The sequence below is a fragment of the Anser brachyrhynchus genome, assembly GCF_964034855.1.
Source record: "Anser brachyrhynchus genome assembly, chromosome: 6".
Taxonomy (NCBI): Eukaryota; Metazoa; Chordata; class Aves; order Anseriformes; family Anatidae; genus Anser; species Anser brachyrhynchus.
Genome location: NC_137700.1, coordinates 31,764,416 through 31,783,224, shown reverse-complemented (window position 1 = coordinate 31,783,224; position 18,809 = coordinate 31,764,416). Strand labels below are relative to the sequence as shown.

The window sequence follows — 18,809 nt, the reverse complement described above, 5'->3', positions numbered from 1 at the left end:
CTTCGGGTGGGCACGGCAGGCTTGGCAAAGCCATTCTGTCTGCGGACGCAAACGGAGGAGCTTCCCAGCTCACTGGTGTCACTGGCACTCCTGAAAGGCAGCCTGGTCTGGAACATGGTCTCCTTCCTCATGTACGTAGCACCAGCTGACGGTGCTCGGTGCCACAGAGCAGGGTGAAGAGAGAAACAGGCTCGGAGGGGCCGTAGCCTCTGGTCCAGCCAGCCCTGCGTACGGGGTCACAGCCTGGGGCAGGGGCTGGCGCTCATTCCGCGTCTGCCTCCCCCTCTGTTAGCTGGGGCCGTGCTCTTAGGCCTCGGGATGAGAGCACAGAAAGCCTCGCTGGAGATCCTTGCAGATCTCACCTAGCCCCCAGCCCTCAGTGTTGCTGTGGCTGGGTCGGCTCTGCGCTGCTGCGTGCCCGCCCGGGATCTCACCTGCCCTTTGCTCGTAGAAAGTGACCCACGACATGGACATGTGCTACGGGATGATGGGCAGCCTCTTCCGCAGCGGCTCCCGGCAGACGTTGTTTGCCAGCCAGGTGATGCGCTACGCCGACCTCTACGCAGCCTCCTTCATCAACCTCCTCTACTACCCCTTCAGCTACCTCTTCAGAGCCGCGCACGTCCTGGTGAGTGGCAGAGCCGGGGCATCCCCGTGGTGCCTGCATCGTGTGCGTGGCTTCCACGAGCCAGCAGCAGCAGGAAGGCACCTGGAGGGCTGGGTGGCGTTTGGTGGGCCAGCGGGGCATGTCCTCGGGTTTGCTCTCTGCCTGTCTTCAGGGAGATACCATGGGACAGGGATGCCCCTTACCGTCTCCTCTCCTACGTGTTTAGATGCCACACGAGTCCACGGTAGAGCACACGCACGTTGACATCAACGAGAAGGAGTCGCCGATGGCCACACGCAATCGCACCTCAGTGGATTTTAAAGATTCCGACTACAAGCGGCATCAACTGACCCGCTCCATCAGTGAGATCAAACCGCCCAACCTCTTCCCCCAGGCACCTCAGGAAATCACACACTGCCACGATGAAGATGACGACGAGGAAGAGGAGGAGGAGGAAGAAGAGGAGGAAGAGGAATAAGAAGGAAAAAGCAAAGCATCTCTGAAGACAAACCATGACTCTGGCAGTGATCAGGAGCAGATTCCTATGTGGGGGCCCTTGGGGTGATGGGTTTGGGGGGGTGTGATTCTTGCAAAAGGCACATTTTGAAAGTGTCCGGAAACTTTAAACAAATTAACACTAATCAGGAGGAGACCCTTGTTTTCAGTTTTGCAGACGGTTCAAAAAGCCGAAGGATTCTGCCCGGGTGGTGCATTCAGATCGGACTGCCTGCCTGTGCTGTAATGCTGCTCCCATTACCTTTGGGGATGCTGCATGTTTTTCCCTCTCCCATGATGTGTTCCATTTGATTTTCATTTGAACGGTGTCCTGTAAACGGTTTTCGCCATTTGTTACATTCACTGTGAAGGAGGAAGGGATGTGCTGGGCCCCGCAGGAGGCAAAACGATCCAAATCCTCCTGCCCGTGGGGTTGCTGCCCTTACCTCTCTTCTTCTGTGTTACAACCACCACCCTCCTGCTGGCCACGGCGCGGCTGTGGCTTCCAGCTCTGCGTTCACCCTCTGCTTGGTGTGAGTTTCTCTGTGTAAGTGGTTCGATTCCTCCGTCCGTCACAGCGGTGGGAGTCCGGCTCTTACTTGCACAGCTGCAGCTGTACACGTTTCGGCTTGTAGGCGCTTGTTTTCCCCTCCCCGTGTTTCAGAGCTTTCTTTCATCATTGGCATGTGATGCATGACTTCCAGCGCGTTTCTCCAGCAGCTGAGCCGCACGCCGTGTTCTCAACTCGTTCTGTAGTTTCACCAGTAAATATTAACCCAGCAGCTCGAAGCTCCCGCGTTAGCGTTACGTTAGCTTGTTTTCCTCACCGCCTGTTACTGACCTTCCTGTCTGCTCAGCTTTAAGAAAGCGAAGCATCCCAAAGACAAAACCAGCCACCATCTGGAGCGAAAGGGCCTGTTTTCCAGGGTGCTGCGGGCCACGCGTGCCTGCCCTAAACCAGGAGCGAGCACACGCCGCAGGGCCAGCCCCGCGGTGCGAGCCGGGGCGCTCCCGTCCCGCAGGCAGCTGCCTTTGCCTTTGACCTGGCGCGGAGCATGCAGAAGCTCACCGCAGGGAGCCGTGAGCCAGCCCGGGGACAGGCACGGCCGGGCAGCAGCGCCCGGTGGCTTTCCTCCGTGTCCTGGGTGCACCCTCCCTTGCTCCAGCCTGCGCCGTTCGCGTCTGAAGGGATTACAGCGGGGGGCCCTCTTGTAACGAATTCGACTGTTGTTTCAGTACCATAAATGCATTTAATCTTTTTTTTTTTTTTTCTCTCTTTTTTTTTTTCATTTTAAAGTACCTTAGGAGAAAATAAACAATACACACCGCCATCTGAGCAGGAAATGCTGCTGCTGAAGTGGCAGTTTTCAAGTCAATAAATCTTGATGTTTCTAAGAAGCGTTGGGCGCTTTGTGGCGCGCCGAGGGCTGCGCGGGAAGTGGCAGGGAGAGCCGGGAGGGGCTGCGGGGAGGGGAGGAAAAAAAAGAAACCCTCCCCGGGAAGTGGCAGCAGGCCTGGCTGCAGGGGTTGGTCTGGTCCCCAGCTTGCAGGCGGGCAGGAAGGAAGGGGGGGGGATGAGGTTAGTGTTACCCCCATCAGCTGCGCAGGGGTGGGTGGGAGGTCCTGCAGACCTGATTAAACACAGAGAAAAACCTGGGGAAACTCAGTGCTGGCAGAGCAGGGGCACCAGCTGGGCACCAGCACACAGCCAAGGGCTGCTGGTACCCCCTATGGGGACAGCGCTGGGGTCGGCACGCTGCTGCCCTCAGCCCGCTCCTGTAACCCAGGCGTCCCCGGCACTGGGGCCATGAGAAGGGAATGCGGTACCCAGGGCCCAACCAGAAAAGCAGCAACATGTAGCCACAGAGAATGGCCAACAGTTAAGAGCACAGTAATACTTCGGTGCTTGCTAAAAGCCCCAAACCTGGCACTGGATGCCCGGCCCCTTGCTTTTGGGGGCTGGATTGTAGTGACCAGCCCCAGCTGGGCCAACTCAGCCACCTGGCCCGGCTGCAGGAGGGGTTGCAGGAGCCATTCCCCAGCCCTTTGGCTAAAGACCATGCTGGGATTTGCTCAGTTTAACCGTCCTTTCGCCAAGTATAGCTGCCTGAATTTTTCAAGCTCTAGCTCAGCAGCTGGGAGGCTGCGGGAAGGGCGGTGCAGGGAGCTCCGCGCATTCCTCCTGCCTCCACGGTCCCACAAATAGCTCGCTGCCCGGCTCCCAGAGAGGATTCTGCGAGGTGGCAGCAATGGAAAATATTTGACCCTCGCTCTCTGGTGGGAAAGCAGCGGGCAGAGCCCGACGGATGCCAGGGCACCGCTCCCTGCCCAGCCTTACGCCGCTCTGCCCGTCCTGCGATGGCCACAGCAAGAAAACACCGAGAGGTGCAGGACGGCCGCGCTGCTCAGCACAACGCCCAGCTCACGGCTCCAGTGGCTGCCATCCCATGGCACAGACACTGTCCCCAGCCACGTCCCTCACCGCTGACCCCGGGGTCCATGCACTGCCCGGCCAGAACGCGCTCTGCGGACAGACGGACGGCATTCACGCCTCCCGAGAAACAAATGTGATGTGTGGCGAGCAGGGTGTAAAGGAGGGCTGTTTTAGTGGAAGAAGAAGGCCATCGCCCTCGAGGGAGCACTTCAGGAAGGACGTCAGCTCCCGGCCAGCACCGAGGGCCCCCCCCCCAGCTGCAGGAGTCACGGGCCCAGCCCCACCGGCGCAAGGAGCAAGACCTGGCTCTGCGGGGAACGGGATCCGGCCTCGCCGTGGCTCTCGACAACTGCAGAGGAGGTTAAAGGCTGCCCAAGTGCCAACAGCGGCTCGTGGTCTGCGGAGAGCTGGGTCCAGGACCATCGGCATCAGCCCCACCACCCGCGTGCTGAAAGCCGTCCCTTTGAAAGGAGGGGGGAGCGTGGAGGAGGGAAAAATGCATAAACTGGAATGTCCAACAGAAAAAAAAAATCATTTATCTAAAAAGAATAGAAATAAACAAAATGCTTTTAAACAAAATCACAAAATATACAAATAAATCTGGTACAAAATAAATAGGAAAGCTTGGAAATCTACAACAAAATTTGAATAATTATAAAATCCGTTCGTATGACAATCAGTATATGAAACGTACACACTTCATTCGTGATCTCAGTTGTGCTTACTCAGGTTTATGTACACAGAAGGAAACACTGCAGTCGGAACACTACAACTCCGGAAACCCGACGTCATGTACAGTATGATACAACTGGCAGAGACCAGAGGTGATGGGCGACGGACACGGGGCAGAGACCTCGGGAAGGACAGCGGGGGGGGCAGACAGCCACGAGAACGCAGCGCCGCGGGTGAGCGCAAAGCTGGGAGCAGAGGGAGAAACAAAGGGCGAGCAAATGGAGCCAGGAGGAGCTGCACAGCCCAGCCCCAGGTTCTTGGGCAGGCCCTGATGCAGGAGAGAGGTTTGGTTTCGGAGCCCACCGGTTGCAGAGAACCAGCTGTTCACGGCTTCACGCTGACCCAGGGACGTGCTCCTGAGTATCTGGGGTTTTCAGATTCAGTGCGTTTGGCATCCAGGTGTCTGCCCGGTGATTCGGTTTCTGAGCTTTGATCTCCAGCTGTGCGTGCTGCAAAAAGGCTCCGAGGACCCCCGCAGGGCTGGTAACCCACCCTGTGCTTGGGAGCTCTGCGAACACAAAGGGGTCAGACCTCTGCGGCTGCTGGGGCCCCGGTGGGTTTCCACTCTCCCAGTTTCACCCAGTCTGCAAGGGAGGCGAGTCCTCGAGCAGTGCCTCCTACCCTCCTTGGTAGCTCACTGGGCTGGGGAGCGAAAGCAGGGCTGCCGCAGCATCGCCAGCTCCTGGCTGGCTGCGCCGCCTCCTCTTGCCCTCCTGCAAACTCACCCACAGCACAGCGAGACCAGGGGCGAGGCGGCTGCGGCCCCGGTGAGAGCAGCAGCGCAGAAAGCTGCTTTGCCCAATGCAAGGCAGCAGGCTGCGGGAGGACAGAAGGTCAAAACCCACCGGCTGAACCGGGGCTTGAGAGCAGGAATTGCGCCAGGGCTGACCCAGGCACGGCCGGCCTGACGCTGCTGCGCACAGAGATGCTCACTGAGAGCCCCACCACGCGCCCACGCTGATCTCTGGGAGAAACCAGAAGGTTTCCTTCAGTATTGGCACTTCCAACTAAAGGCCTATGGTCCAGGCTACTCATCTGACACCTAGAAGTTTCTCACTTGAATTTGGAAGGATTTGGGACAGCGGTGATTCCCAGAGGTTAACGTCTTCCTTTCATAAAGCTCTGGGGCCTCCAGACAGCCGAAATGTGACACTACACTGCGCCGCAAAGCCCTAATGCTGGGACAAGCCCTCCCTCCCCAACAAACCTTGTTCCTCAGCCAACTCCCATCCTGCCTCCAGGAGGAGAAAAGACAAAAAAGCCGAGCCACCTCCTGAGCATGGAGCCGCCTGCAGCCTTTGCCCATCTCAGGCACTTGCCTGGCTCCGAGAGCGAAACCTGAAGCCAGGCTGTACAAGGAGCAGTGTCTGCACCTCTCGATCAGATGCAGCCAGAAGCCCTTAGTACCTTATTTCTGAGGTGCAGAACCATTTTGGTCTGACCTGAGGCTAATGAGAACGCCGTCGCTTTGACAGTTTGGCACTACCGACCTGTGAAACCTCCACCACCTGTACCGTGCCACGGGATGGAGGCAGCTTTCCAGCACCCCCTTTCCCTTCCCTTCTCTTCCCTTTCCTCAGCTCGGTGCTGGGACAACCTGGCAGCCCAGGCTTTCTCCTGGGGAATGCAGCAGCCACCCCAGGTCAGCATCCAGCCCCTAACAGAACAGCAAGAAGGCAAAACCAGACTGAAAAGCTACACCGTACCGCTTGGCACCTGCATCAACAGCGTCCCCTCGCTCAGACGCAGCCTCGAGGACGTGGCTGTGAAACTACAGGCAGAGGAACACGACCAGCGTGAAGCCAGGCTCCGGGACTACAGCAAGACACCAAGCAGGACTGTGTGGGGCTCTGTGGGAAGCCACGGACGCGTCCAATTCCCCCGTGCCGTGGAGCCACGGGAACGAGGCCGCAGAGACCTCAGCAGCGAGGCCTGCACCCATCAGACCAGCTGTAAGAGGAGGGCAGGGGCGGGGGCAGCTTCCCAGCGCAGCCCGCAGTGCAGAGCTCGTCCCCGCTGCTGGCCAGGGCAGGATGAAGGCCGTTCTCTCCTCTGTGCCGTGAAAAGATGCCTGGTTTCGGTCACGCTCGTTCAGCTTGTCATTCCATTGCTGGGACAGAACAATCCAGGGGCCGGGCACTTCTTTGGGTCTATTTAGAGCCCCCCGGTGTGAAGCCAGGGCAGCGGGACGCACAGCAAGCCCGGGTCCGTACCACACCGAGCCTTTCAGCGCTCGCTGGGCTCCTGCTCCGCACGCGGCCGCTTACAGAGCAAAGGCAGGAACGCGTCGACGCCGGTCGGGCGCCTTCGGGACGAAGCCTTGAGTTGGCATCACAACGAGGGACTCCCTACGGCATCGCTCCCCTCCCGCCAGCCCCCGTTCACTCCTGGCAATCCAGACACTGGGTAACTCGACAACTGGTACACAGGTGCTGGTTTTAAAACCACAGACGTGTGTATTAGGCAGCATACAAAATACGGTACATCTTTCACGTGGGAACCGTTTCTATAGATAGTCTAGTTCAGCACAAGGGAGGTGCGTGTCCCGGCTGGCCCCGGAGAACGTGGCCGTGCTCCCCACGGCGCAGGGTACTTACGCGGGACGCTCGCGAGGAGACAGCGCTGCTCCTTGCCGTCCGCACCCCACAGCCCTCGGCTGGGCTCCACAGAGATCACAGGAAGCGGCCCCGCTGCCCAAGCAGCCCCTCGCACGCAGCTCCCTCTTTGGTTTTCTTCCCTCTGAGCTGAACTGAGCCAGATCCCGACACCAGCAGTGCCGAAACGGCGCCCCAGCCTGAGCTGGGCCCTGAAGGCTGAGGAGCAGCGAGGGGCGATGTCCGCAGGTCATCACGGGCAGCTCGCCCCGCTCCCCCCGGGCTGACTCCAGGTCTGGGCTGAGCGCACAGGGCCGTGTCCTGAGACCCCTACTCTTGCCAGCTCCACCTGCACAAAAAGGCACTTAAAGAAAAGAAGAAAAAAAAATATACAATAATGACCCTGCGGTGAGGAGAAGGGGGAATAAGGCTGGAAGGAAGGAGGAACGGACCATGGAGCACAAGGAGCGGCCGACCCCTCTTCAAACGAGCCCAGGACCTGCAAGCCTCGCCCCGGCCACGTCCCCAGGCATGGACAGTTCCCAGCTCCTGCTGCCCTGTGCAGGTCCCGGTGTCCGACGGGGCCTGGAGCAGGACGTGTGTGTGTGTCGGGGGGCAAAAAGGGTGTGAGAGGAGCACGGCTACAGCTGGGAGGAGAGGAAAGCACGGGGAAGACCCACACCATGGGTCGCAGCGTGTCCTGCCCTGCCCTGCACCCTGCTCCTCACCCCGCTGGGACACCCGGTCCCGAGGTCCCGAGCTCCTGCGCTGGGCTTTGAGGGAGGAGCCAGAAGGGACGGGCAGCCGGCACTCTGTAAACTCCGGGGTCTGCAGAGGGGACGAGGCTGGTTTGCTAAGCCCACCCGAGCCCCTCTCCACTCAGAGCTAGCGTGCTTCATATCATCTCCACGTCACCAGAGCCAGTCTCGTTTGGAGAAAGATTCTCATTGGAAAGCAAGAACATTCCTTCACTCTTTACAAAGATTTGGCAATACACAGAATTAAAAAAAAAATAATAATAAATCATAGTTACAACAGATTCAGGTTCATTTCATTTAAAGGAAATTCAACCAACAGGAGTGTAAAAGTTATAATTCACAGTTGTGCATTTAAGATATTAGTGTTTAAAACGTCACTTCAAAGAACTCTTGTGCAAAATTGTATTGACAGTAGAAACCATGGCTAGGTGCCCTCCCCAGGCCGTCGGGCCGCCGGCCGCCCCTCTGCCCGCGCCGGGAGGCGGAGGGAGCAGGTGAGCACGGCAGGCAGCGGGAGCCGACACAGGAAGATGCAGTATCCTTTCTACGAGCCAAAGCCTTGCCAAGGTCTGAGGTCAAGTCCAGCGGCTCCCAAAGCCACCAGCTGGTGCCCCGTGCCACCCCGACGATGCGTGCACGTGGCACGGATCTGAGCCCACCTGAAGGCACGGGGGGGGACGCCGGCGAGCCTGGGGAAGCAGCCCCGCGCTGGCAGGACGCCCCCCGAGCCCGGGGCACTTCCACCGCCACGGGGCCGGCCCAGCCTCTGCCTCTGCAAACACCGTCCAGAGCCTCAGCAGCCACCCTGAGCTGGGCGCGGGACTCCTCTGTTTGTGTTGGCTCCCAGCACGAGGGCAGGGAGCCCCTCGCGTTTGTTAAACAGTAAAACTGCAAATGCCCTGAGAACAGGGAGACGGGATGTTTTCCCCTCCGCGGAGAGGACCATGCCTTGCTCTTCAAGCTAATTAGTAGTAGCAGCTCCTAACCCCTCCGGGTCAGGTACATATTTTCCATCTGAAACACATCTATAATCAACTATTTTTTCTGGAAATTGTTTCGCTTTCCATTACCGGATCTGTACAAATGATGAAAAACAGTCATGCAAAAAAATCGCCTGGAAATTTTGGAACAGTGCAGCATGGGCAGAAGCAGGAGGTATTTGCTTTGGGATCACATGGCTTTGGCTGGAAAATTTGGCTTTTTTTTTTTATTATTATTTAATGGAAACAGACACTAAAACAAATCCACAACCTGCCATAAGAAGCAAAGTCAGATCTAGTGAGCAGCCTCATCCCCGAGGGGGAGCTGCCTTGACTCGAGCCTTCCCTCCTGCAGCAGGTTTGACAACACAGATACTGCATCTCACGTTCACCACCGTGTCAGACGCTTCCGACAAACTTTTACATTCACCAACGCTAGATAAACAGCGTTCAAACGAGGACAAACGCTGCGACATCTCGCCGCTTTGCTTTGTGAGAAAGGTGCAATACCGGCGGCTCGCTGGGAAGGAGCCGGGCTGCAGCCGGCCGGAGCTGAGCCGCGAGCTCTGGGCGCAGGCAGGGGCACAGTAGAGGGCGACTGGAGTCTAAGGAGATGCTTTTAGACGGGAAAAGTTAAAATTTAAGGTAGGAGTTGAGTTTGGGGGCCCTGTTTTGTCCTCCCTCGGCGCGCAGGTTGGACACCGTGCCATTTCTGTGCGCCCTTGTGGGGATGTCACCTCCACGGGCTGCTGCCCTTCCAAGGGGACAGCGCCGCTTTCCTCTGCTCGCCCTCCCCAAACGAGGGCTGCTCAAAGCCGAGAGGGAGAAGAGGAGGGAGGCACCCTCCCAAACCATCCCCAGAGCTGCCGGCCCCGATCTCCTGCAGCAGCTCCCGCAGCCAATATTGCACCTTTCCAGCCAGCGCGCAGCGAGCCAGACCGCGGGCACCGAGGGTGGGGAAGTGCCTTCCCTAAGCAGAGCGGGGCAGGCACGCAGGCACAGAGCTCTGGCGGTTGCTTTTGGGGCTGGGGGCTTCTCTGGGGGTCGGCTGAGGTTACCTGGGCGTACAGAAGGGAAGGGAAATGCTGCGTAACCCACGATGCCCGATTTATCGCTCTCTCCTCGTATCACATTTTGTTCGAGACGGCACTGGAAGGGGAGAGGGTCGGGAGGGGGGGACCGGTTTTGTTTTTTTCATTTGAGGACTTAAACTCCATTTGGGGGAGCGGGGAATGTGTGACGCACAACTGCCACGGGGTGCCTCTCACTGCCACCCCATCCGCATGGCAGGTTTTTGGGGCGGAGGAACTGGTGTCTGGTGCCCGGCACGAGAGGCAGCTGGGTGGGAGGCTCCCTGCTCTGCTACCACGGTAATGCCTAAAATGGCTGTTAAAAGGGGCAAGAGAGAAGGAAATGCACTGAATCCGCTCCGAGGAAGGAATGTGGCTGGGAAGAGCCTGGAAACAAACCTCTCCGAATCCCTGAAGTGCAATACACTCGCGTCTGGAAAGTTTTGTCAGTTCTTGGAGAGGGCAGGATGGTCCCAGCTCCTCGGCAGAGCCCCATCCTTGCACTGGCAGAGGTTTGCCGTCACCTGGAGGATGTACTTTGGGCATAACTGTAGCAGCATCTTTTGCATTAATACTAGAGATCTCACGGGGGGGATAGGGGCCGTTCCGTGTTATTTAACAAAGACTGCACGTCTGCTCTGGCCCGGGTAATGGTGCACAGACCACTACAGCATGCGACTGCTTAAAAGCTCGTTGTTTTCAGGTGCACATGGGACTTCACAATGCAACCATCAGGAACTCCAAGGAAAAATCACCCACTTAGGTCAGCATGGAAAATTACACCTGACTTTCATTTCACCAGACTGCAGTTTTGCTAATTAACTCCTGCCCCCCAGAATCATCTTCAACACCCACAAAGGTTTTGGAGGTTACAAAACTGCAAGTGTAACAATGCTTTTGTCCGTTTTACAAAGAAACCTTCCAAAATTTGAGAGATCATTAAATACCAAAATAACCACTCCTCCTTCCCTGAAACTTAACTGGGAGAACGTAATAATACTCATCCCGTGACCCTCCAGGTGGCTGAAACCAGAGTTTCCTTGAAGCTTGCTCATTCTTAGGACACAAATACATACAAGTACCAGTTACTAACTTCTTCAACAGGGCAACAAAAAGGACCAGAGAGGGGTGAAAAGAGGCCTACGGACTTTGGAGCCAATTCACAAAATCACAACAGAGCCTATCTGAGGCTGGGGAGGGACAGAAACAATTTAAAACTCTGCAAAATGCTTTTTAAAAACATGATCTCTCTTGAAAAAATAACCGGAGCAGCTTTTAAACTTCTCCATATGTGTTTGAGGAGGAAAAAACCCAACAAGGATCAAAAATACAGATAAAAAATAAACATGATTCTGCTTTGCAGGAAGTATTTTCATTGTTCTCAAGGGTGGCTCACCATTCCCAAAGTACACTTGGGGCTTTAGTCTCTCCGTCTTGCTCTTTGCTCCTTTCTTCCCGTTTCTTCCTCTTCTGCTCCCAGAACGGACGCACAAGTCTTTGGTCTCAGAACACTGGATGCAGCACAGTGTCGCAAGCACATACTAACGGTGTTCACACTCGGGGAGGAGGCAGGAAGGAGCGAGGGCTGGTCCCGCTGAGGAGATGGGATGGGTGGGTTGTGGGAAGTCAGCTCCTAGATGGCTCCTTCACTGTGCATACTGTGGTTGGGCTTGTTGTGAGTCACACAGTTCTGTTCGTTCAGCAGGTTTGCTGTCTCGTCCGGCAAACCGTCATGCAGCTCCGTAAGAGTCAGTTCGATTTTAGTGTTTTCACTGTCCGAGGACTGAGGTGTTTTGTCCATCCGGGATGCCATCAGAGCATTTTGGTACTGCTGTCTTGAGATCTGCTCCAAGCACAGAAGGAAGGAACGAAAAGAGCTAGTCACATTGTGTGTCTCCGCTGGACACAAAAGGAAACTGAGGTACCTTTCACACTTCAACCCCTGTTTACCTGGCATCAACTCCACTGCTATAAAACATCCCCGGGCTTTGCAAGCCTACAGCACCCCTGCGCAGAGATTTATTCTTGTGCAGAGATTTGTTAAACCAGACCTCCATTTCCTTCTAACCATGCACATTTCTAGGGCCCAAACCAGAGTTCAGTGTTTTCCCCAGCTTCAGTGAGCTCTGGGAGAGGCTCTAAAAGTCCCCACAGCAGCAGAGGGCAAGAGCATTGCTGCTCTTGTCTAGGGCAGCAAATGCAGCAGGAGCTAGTTCCTTATTCTGATACATAAGGGCATTTGATTCTAGAAAAGACTGGGGTCTCCACAGAGTCGAGACCAAATTAGCAACCCATAAAGTCTTCCTCTTCCTGCACTTAGCTGGACAGTCATGACAGGAGCTTGCCTAGAGCACAGAGCATTTTGATGCTGCCCGTGGGGCACCAGGTGTGAGGAGGTCACAGTCCTGTACTGCTGAATATGGTGGTACAGGGGAGAATTCCTCCTGGAGCCATGAACTATCAGCCCCGAACTCCTCTGAGTCAGGCAGCAGGACGTACATGCACTGGCAGCCCCACGTGCTACAACAGCAGTGGATTATCTCAGCAGATGGAAGAAGTTGAGCAAGACTTTTAGAAAATCAAGTTTTTGTAGCAACAGAGCAGAGGGACTGGAAATAGAGAGACTCAGACGGACCAAATCACTACTCTGAAAGCAAAATCCAAACATGCTCGAGCAGGTCGCAGCCCTGGCTTGCAAGGTATTACTTGAAAAATGCCTGTGTGGCACAATGAAAACATGGTTGTTGGGTACTCTGTCCTGCGTACAAAGCAGAGCGATACAAAAGGAGGGGTACAAGTCTGACTGCAGAGACACCAAGCAGTTTAGCATTCAACACAGCGTGAGTTGGAAGGAGTCCGTATAAACCAGCCTAAGATGAGCAGCTGCTCTGTATAGCAGATCGACCATTGAAATCTGCAGCAATAATCACTTGCCCAGTAATAACAACTCAGCAACCTGAACCATTGCATTTATCAAGTTTTGAGTGAAAGACTGTACTCTCCTTTTAAAATTTGGCTACCCGTAGGTGTGGAACAATTGATTTAGCATTCTAGTATTTCTATTCTATTCCACGATTTCAATATTGAGTTAACTTTGACAGGAGTTGAGTTCATGAATCATTTGAGTTGCACACAAAGAAAATGTGAGTGTGCACTTAATTTAAGAAAAGCATCAAGGTCAATTTCTGGCCATGGGACGTCAGCTTCCCTGGGCTCCCAGCTGGGCCGGAACTGCTGCCAGCATTTGCTGCTCCTCAGCTCAGCTACATTTCCTTATCCCACAGGACTTGCGCACATTTCAGCGTGGGATGCACCATGCTGGGGGACAGAGCTGTATTCGTGCAGCCACTCACTGGTATTGTGAGACATGAGCCTAATGTGAAGTTACGATAAAGATAAATGTCCAAGACATCTCTGAGCAGAAGGATGACAGGTTAGAAAGTAAGATCAAGAACCCCAAACTAAAACCAAAATCAAAAGTAAATAAAAACTGCAATGAACACAAAATGTCTCGTCCTTTAGAAAAGGTTGCTGTCAGCTGCTGTAAGATCTCCATTCAGAGGGCTCCAAAGGCTTCACAAGCTACGTCTTTCAGGACTAAAAGCAGAGAGGGTATTTTCTATTCTCTCTCCTCAAGGGACCCGAAATCCAGAAACTTGTGTGACCCATCTACTTACAGGCCTAAATAAGAGGAACACTGAAGACAAATCATCAGACAGCAGATACTGAGAAAAAGTACTTGAAAGTGATTTTCTAGTGGCTGTTTTCATAAACCTATTTACTCATAGTGCTACAGAGCAATCTAGAGGGACCTCTCTTCCCCAGGCTCTCCATCCCATCAGCCCAGCCCAGCCCCCCAGATTTTTTCCTGGAGCTTTATCAGGTTTTTTCCTACCTTGACAAACTGAATGTCTGTGAGTGCTTTCACTGAGTAGTCCGGAACATACACTTGGAGGAAAGACGCATTGAGCTGGTTGTTGCTGCTCCCTAACGTTGGTGTCACTGCATCGATGCGATCACTTCGGTTTAAAGAGTCTGAGTGATTCAAGCCACAGGGCCGAGGTGGAGACTTGTTTTCGGCTGAGAAATGGGCAAGAGCAAAAGACATCTTAAATCAAGTAGAAAACATTTAAAGCCACCAGTTTCAAAGGGACATAATAAATCGCAAAGTAACACAGAACATCTGCAAATACTTAACCTACTCATACGTAGACATGCAGCTAAACAACAAAACGACCCTGAAAAAGAGCATATTTTGAATCCAGAGCTGGTAGCCAACATCACGAGTAGGATATAAACAAACCTGGTTTGGTTTGTGCTACAGTGGATGTGCCCTGTGCACACTTGGTCACAGTGCTCCTGCCGATGAGTGGTGACCACCAGAGAAAGGCAACTTCCCAAGGCTCCCTTACAGGAGCTCTTGATAGTCAGACCGTGTTTAATAGATTTTTTTTTCTTAATGGTTTATAGTTGTAAATCCGTACCAGACCTTTCATCCACAGTCAGTCCCAGCTAACACTTAGCCCATTTTATTACACCTGGTACCTGCAAATACTGCCTTGTTTCCTGGGTTAGAATAGACATTTTTAAAAGTATCAGAGCGATAAGAGTCTTCAGTGGACCAGAGGACAGTCCACGTGACGATTGCTTCAGCAATGTTCCCTCCTGTACCCCCTGATGCTTGAAGGGAGAAAAACTCCATGAAGGGGAGCAAGCTCCACATGGTGCACGCCAGCCAGCAAAGCAGGGAAAACAGTCCATGCTACACAGAAAAATCTGCATCCAGGAGAGACATGGACAGGAAAGGAGTAACCTAGAGATATTTTCCATCACTGGCCTTTAAGCACTGTAGTGTTTCACTTGAAAATCTTGCAGCTACCCTTAAGAATGTGATGGGCCACAGCTCCTCCCATGTAAACGTGCTTTCAGCAAGCCCCAGGCATTTTGCACCCCTAGCTTCCACCCACACAGTGACTCAGATGACAGGAGGACATGCAGAAATGCATCCTAAAAGAGATCCCAAGCATGTCTGCAGATGGGCTTCTCCCTGGGTGCACACATACAAAGATCAAAGAACTCTTTGGGACTGGTGAATTTTTGGATCTTCCTGCAGCTACATTTTGTCCATCCAGACCAAACTGTAACTTCATGTCATCTGTGCTACTCCCCACATGATCTCCGTTCTCAGCTGAGGCATCATTTTCACATGATCTTAAGATACAAAGCCTCTTCGAGCAAATCAACAACATCCTTGTAAGTTTTTCAAATTTTATGATTTTTTAATATATAAAATTGTCTTTAAAAAAAGCTCACTAAAATTCAATCCTACCTTTGCCACTTAATCACTGTGAACATAATCTCTCTTGCCAAAATGACACAGCCTGTTCCACATCTCTACATCTAGTCTTCCCTAAACCTAATTCTTTAGATGCTTCTAGATACATGACTGGGGATTATCAGCCCTGGTTTTTTTTTTATTTCCCACTTGCAATGCCACTGACGTCTTCTGTCCTACAATTTTAGAAAAGGGAATGGAAAAATACAAGTTCTGAGAGCTTGGCAAATTTTCTGCCACTTCTGCACTATGAGGAATTAGTGCAGGTCCCTATGGTAACACCAAGCAGAGGCTTAGAGGGAAGCACTCAGAGCCCTGCAAGGTTTTCCTCAGTAGCCACTTGCCATCTTGAAAGCCACAGCGGGCTGCAGGAACTGCTGCCAGGAACCAAACCTCTGTCTGCACACAGGGCTTGGTGCTCTAAGCCTTTCCGGAGAACAAGCGTGAAGACTGAATGAATTTGTCCTGTCTTTCCCACCTGCGTACACAAAATATGGCCGTGTGTGACAGGAACAGCATCACTGCTGTTTGGGATAAAGGTTTCCATCTGGAACAGCTTTACGTTGGCCTGACTGCGATTTGCCCTCTGTTTTCACCAGGTGTCTCACAGTACGTTACTAATAAAAAGCTAAGGACAGAGAGCTACATGACAAAGCATATTAAAAAAAATGGACAAAAGGACAGAAGAAAGAAATATGGCTGCTAAAAATAAGAGGGAAAGGACATTGCTTCTGGACCCACGTACAAGTCAGTGGGGAGAAGTTACTGAAGAAGGGAGGACACAAAGGGCAGATGACAGACGGAGCAGCAGGCAGGTCCGTGTTGGCACAGCAGCGCCCTGCCAGTCCCCAGCCCAGACAGATCTTTTCTACCCCAGTTTTCCTCACCTTTATATACTGGGGATTAAGAGCACAAACCACAAGACAAATATCAAGGCAACCATGTTACCAATTTGGGATTTAACAAGAGGATCCTTTTCAGAAGGACCCAGCAGAAGGCCTGGGTTTCATCAGAACTGGCACGACATTGTCATAGTGACCAGGCTCACCATATCAGTTCCTTTTGAAGGAGATTCTTCCCATTTTTATTTTCCATTACTGATTTTTTTTTTTTTTGGTTGGGACAAAAAGCTAGGAAAATATGCTTGGCATTTATATTGCAAACAACCTGCATGTGCAAGGTATACACACTTACTTCGAAACGGAAAAAAAAGAAAAAGAAAAAAGAAAAAAAAAGAAGACCTGGCAAAACAAAAGAACCAAGCTAAAAAAGATAATCAAAGCCACCGAGCTTAAAAGAAAGCCATCAGGTGCTTTAATTAAAGAAAGATTATATTTCTCCCCCTTCTTTTAAGTTTAGCAGCAGGAAACTTTAAAAGGGCAGGAAAAAATCCCCTGCAGGGCAACAACCTGTAGTTTGTTTGGAAAGTGCATGAGACTAATTTAAGGACTGATGGTGAAATACATTTTCAAAACTGAAAAAAAGAAGACAGAAAAAATACAGGAAGCAGATGGTGAAAGTTTATGAATTGCATGATATGTACTGACGTTTAGATGCTTCACTTAAATATGCATATCATTATCTTGTTTGCTTTTAGGTCCAGGGAAAGACACATTTCATCTGAAAAAGAAAACTTCAAAGGGAAGAAACATGTTCAGGGTGGCCCAGATTATTTTAGGATTCTGCTGTTCCTACGCACTCTCCTGGTGGGTTTCCATCTTTCTCAACTGCTCTGTGCATGCAGCATCTGCAAAGCTCGGTTCTTGGCCTTTCCCAATTTCCAGCTTTTCAGCCACATCTCAGAGCTCATTTTGGCCCAATTTGCTCTCTCCTTGGTCTCTGCTCTCCAAAGGGATTTCTACGTCAATCAACTTGGTCATTCAGCAAGGAAAGGTCTTGAGCAAAATGGAAACCAAAACCCACAGGAGCTCCCTCAGCCTTACTGCACATTCCATTGCAAATCCATCCACTCAGTAAATCTCTGTACCGATTCACAGCATTAACCTCATTGAAAGAAAATATAAAGCTTCTGAGCACTTGAAACGGCCAGACTGCATTCAAACCATAGGGCTAGCCCATACGAGAATATCAGAATTCTTTTATTAAAGGACTTCTCCTTTTAAGGCAGTTTAGCAGCAGACATTCTCCTCTGCCAAATGCATTTTCTTCAGGAAATTTTTAAGTTCTCAAATCTCAGCTTGGGAGAGAACACCTTCTTTAAAAATCTCCCTTTCTACTTTTCCACCAGTTGACATACAAGAAACAAGAACAAGTGCACATTACCAAATACATTTTTCTTAAATGTGTTTTCAGCTCTTCCCATCTGGATGACTCCTTCATGTTGCTACCAGTTATCACAAACGAAAGTTCAGGATACCTACCTGCGAGGCATAATTCTGTGCTGGACTTCTCCCTAACGAGCAAAGGGGTCAGATAAATACAGACTGCAGCTGACTTTTTATGGCATCAGGGCAGTCACAAGAATGGTGAAAATAGAAGCATGCGGATTTACCTGGAGAACCTGCTGCTAACAACTCTGTTCTGCTGACAACAAAGGTACGAGACAGGGACAAGGGAACTAGAAGAGGGAGAGAAAAAGGATGAGATCACGACCAGAAAGGCGGCAGCTATCCACACTTGACAGGGGAGGGAACCAGTTCACACACTGAAGAACTAAAACCAAAAGTGCAAATCAACTGTGGAAAAGTAAAGGGTTAAAATAAACAACAACAACAACAAAAAAGACAATTAAACAGTTTTAGGAATGAACCAAAGAACAAGCCTGTGGAATTATAGTGAAGTGAACAACTTTCACTTGATAGTTTGAATGGTCATCCAGCACCGAATGGTCCAACAAGGTACACTCATTTTTAAAATAGTTCAAAAGGAGCGGTGATGCCCACTCCAGCCTGGAAGGCAAAGAGTTAAAACAAGCCAGAGAGCTTTCATGGGTGCAGTTCCTTACTGGAATACAATAAAAATAGAAATAAAACCAAAGGACACTCCAAGTTTTCGGTAGCAAGTCAAGCAAGCTTGTGATTCTCCAAGCTCATCCCTACCAGAATGGGTCAAGCTGCTCATCACCACTGCAACCTCTCCCCAGCTGTAGTTAACGAAAGCTTTGCTGATTTGTTGTTCAATTTTTTGAAAACATGCCTTAATCTCCTGTTATTGGCTTTATATTCCAGGTGGGGAAAACAGGCACATAACATCTCATCAGGAGATGGGGAAGAACAGTTTTCTCTTGTTCTGTAAGGGTTTGTACTCTAAATGAGCTTTCATGTCTACTTAGAGCAACAAGAACTACTTTTATTTTTATGAGCTCATCCTAACAGAAGTCTCTTGATTCTGCAAGACATCATAAAGCAAATTCTCTAAAATCTGGGGGAAAAGTCAGCAAAAGGACGGGTTTGCTACTGGTAAAAGCCAATCAACCACACGTAAACAAATCCAAGGTCGGCCAAGTTTAATTTAAAATAATGTACATGCTTTAGTTTGAAAAAACAAATCCAAGATGGATTTCGGGGCAGAGGCATGAAAGGGGGGGCCATTTGATCTCACAGGACTTGGGGCAACTGGCATGGTTGCAGGGAGGGTTAGCAACACAAGAAAAACGGAAACACAAGAACATTCAAACTGAACAATGCTGGCAAAAAAAAAAGATGCCACAAATGATTTCCAAGCATAGGTCTGGGAGGAGAGAATTGTTCGTGCCTAAGCCAGCTCTGTTCGGCCCATATTGTAAAACCTGAGCTTCGATGTCAAAGAAACAGCAAGGGTATGACACGGTTGTACACACATACA

At 51.7% G+C, this 18,809-nt stretch overlaps 2 protein-coding genes across 8 annotated transcripts in view; one reads left to right on the top strand and one right to left on the bottom strand.

Moving 5' to 3' along the window:
- NT5C2 (5'-nucleotidase, cytosolic II) overlaps positions 1 to 2,497 on the top strand; it is a 58,757-nt gene extending 56,260 nt beyond the window's left edge. For all 6 annotated transcript variants that reach the window (XM_080596895.1, XM_080596896.1, XM_080596897.1 and 3 more), the window contains 2 exons: positions 452 to 628; positions 834 to 2,497. In XM_080596895.1, the coding sequence (XP_080453021.1) occupies positions 452 to 628; positions 834 to 1,085 (429 nt within the window). In that variant the 3' untranslated portion in view covers positions 1,086 to 2,497. The remainder of the gene's footprint in view (positions 1 to 451; positions 629 to 833) is intronic.
- Positions 2,498 to 10,442: 7,945 nt separating this feature from the next.
- Positions 10,443 to 18,809, bottom strand: part of CNNM2 (cyclin and CBS domain divalent metal cation transport mediator 2) — a 113,004-nt gene continuing 104,637 nt past the window's right edge. Inside the window, exons 6-8 of one of the 2 annotated variants that reach the window (XM_080596864.1) lie at positions 17,518 to 17,583; positions 13,566 to 13,750; positions 10,443 to 11,513 (exon numbers count right to left, since the gene is read on the bottom strand). In XM_080596864.1, the coding sequence (XP_080452990.1) occupies positions 11,304 to 11,513; positions 13,566 to 13,750; positions 17,518 to 17,583 (461 nt within the window). In that variant the 3' untranslated portion in view covers positions 10,443 to 11,303. The remainder of the gene's footprint in view (positions 11,514 to 13,565; positions 13,751 to 17,517; positions 17,584 to 18,809) is intronic. The other variant, XM_080596865.1, reaches the window with a different exon arrangement.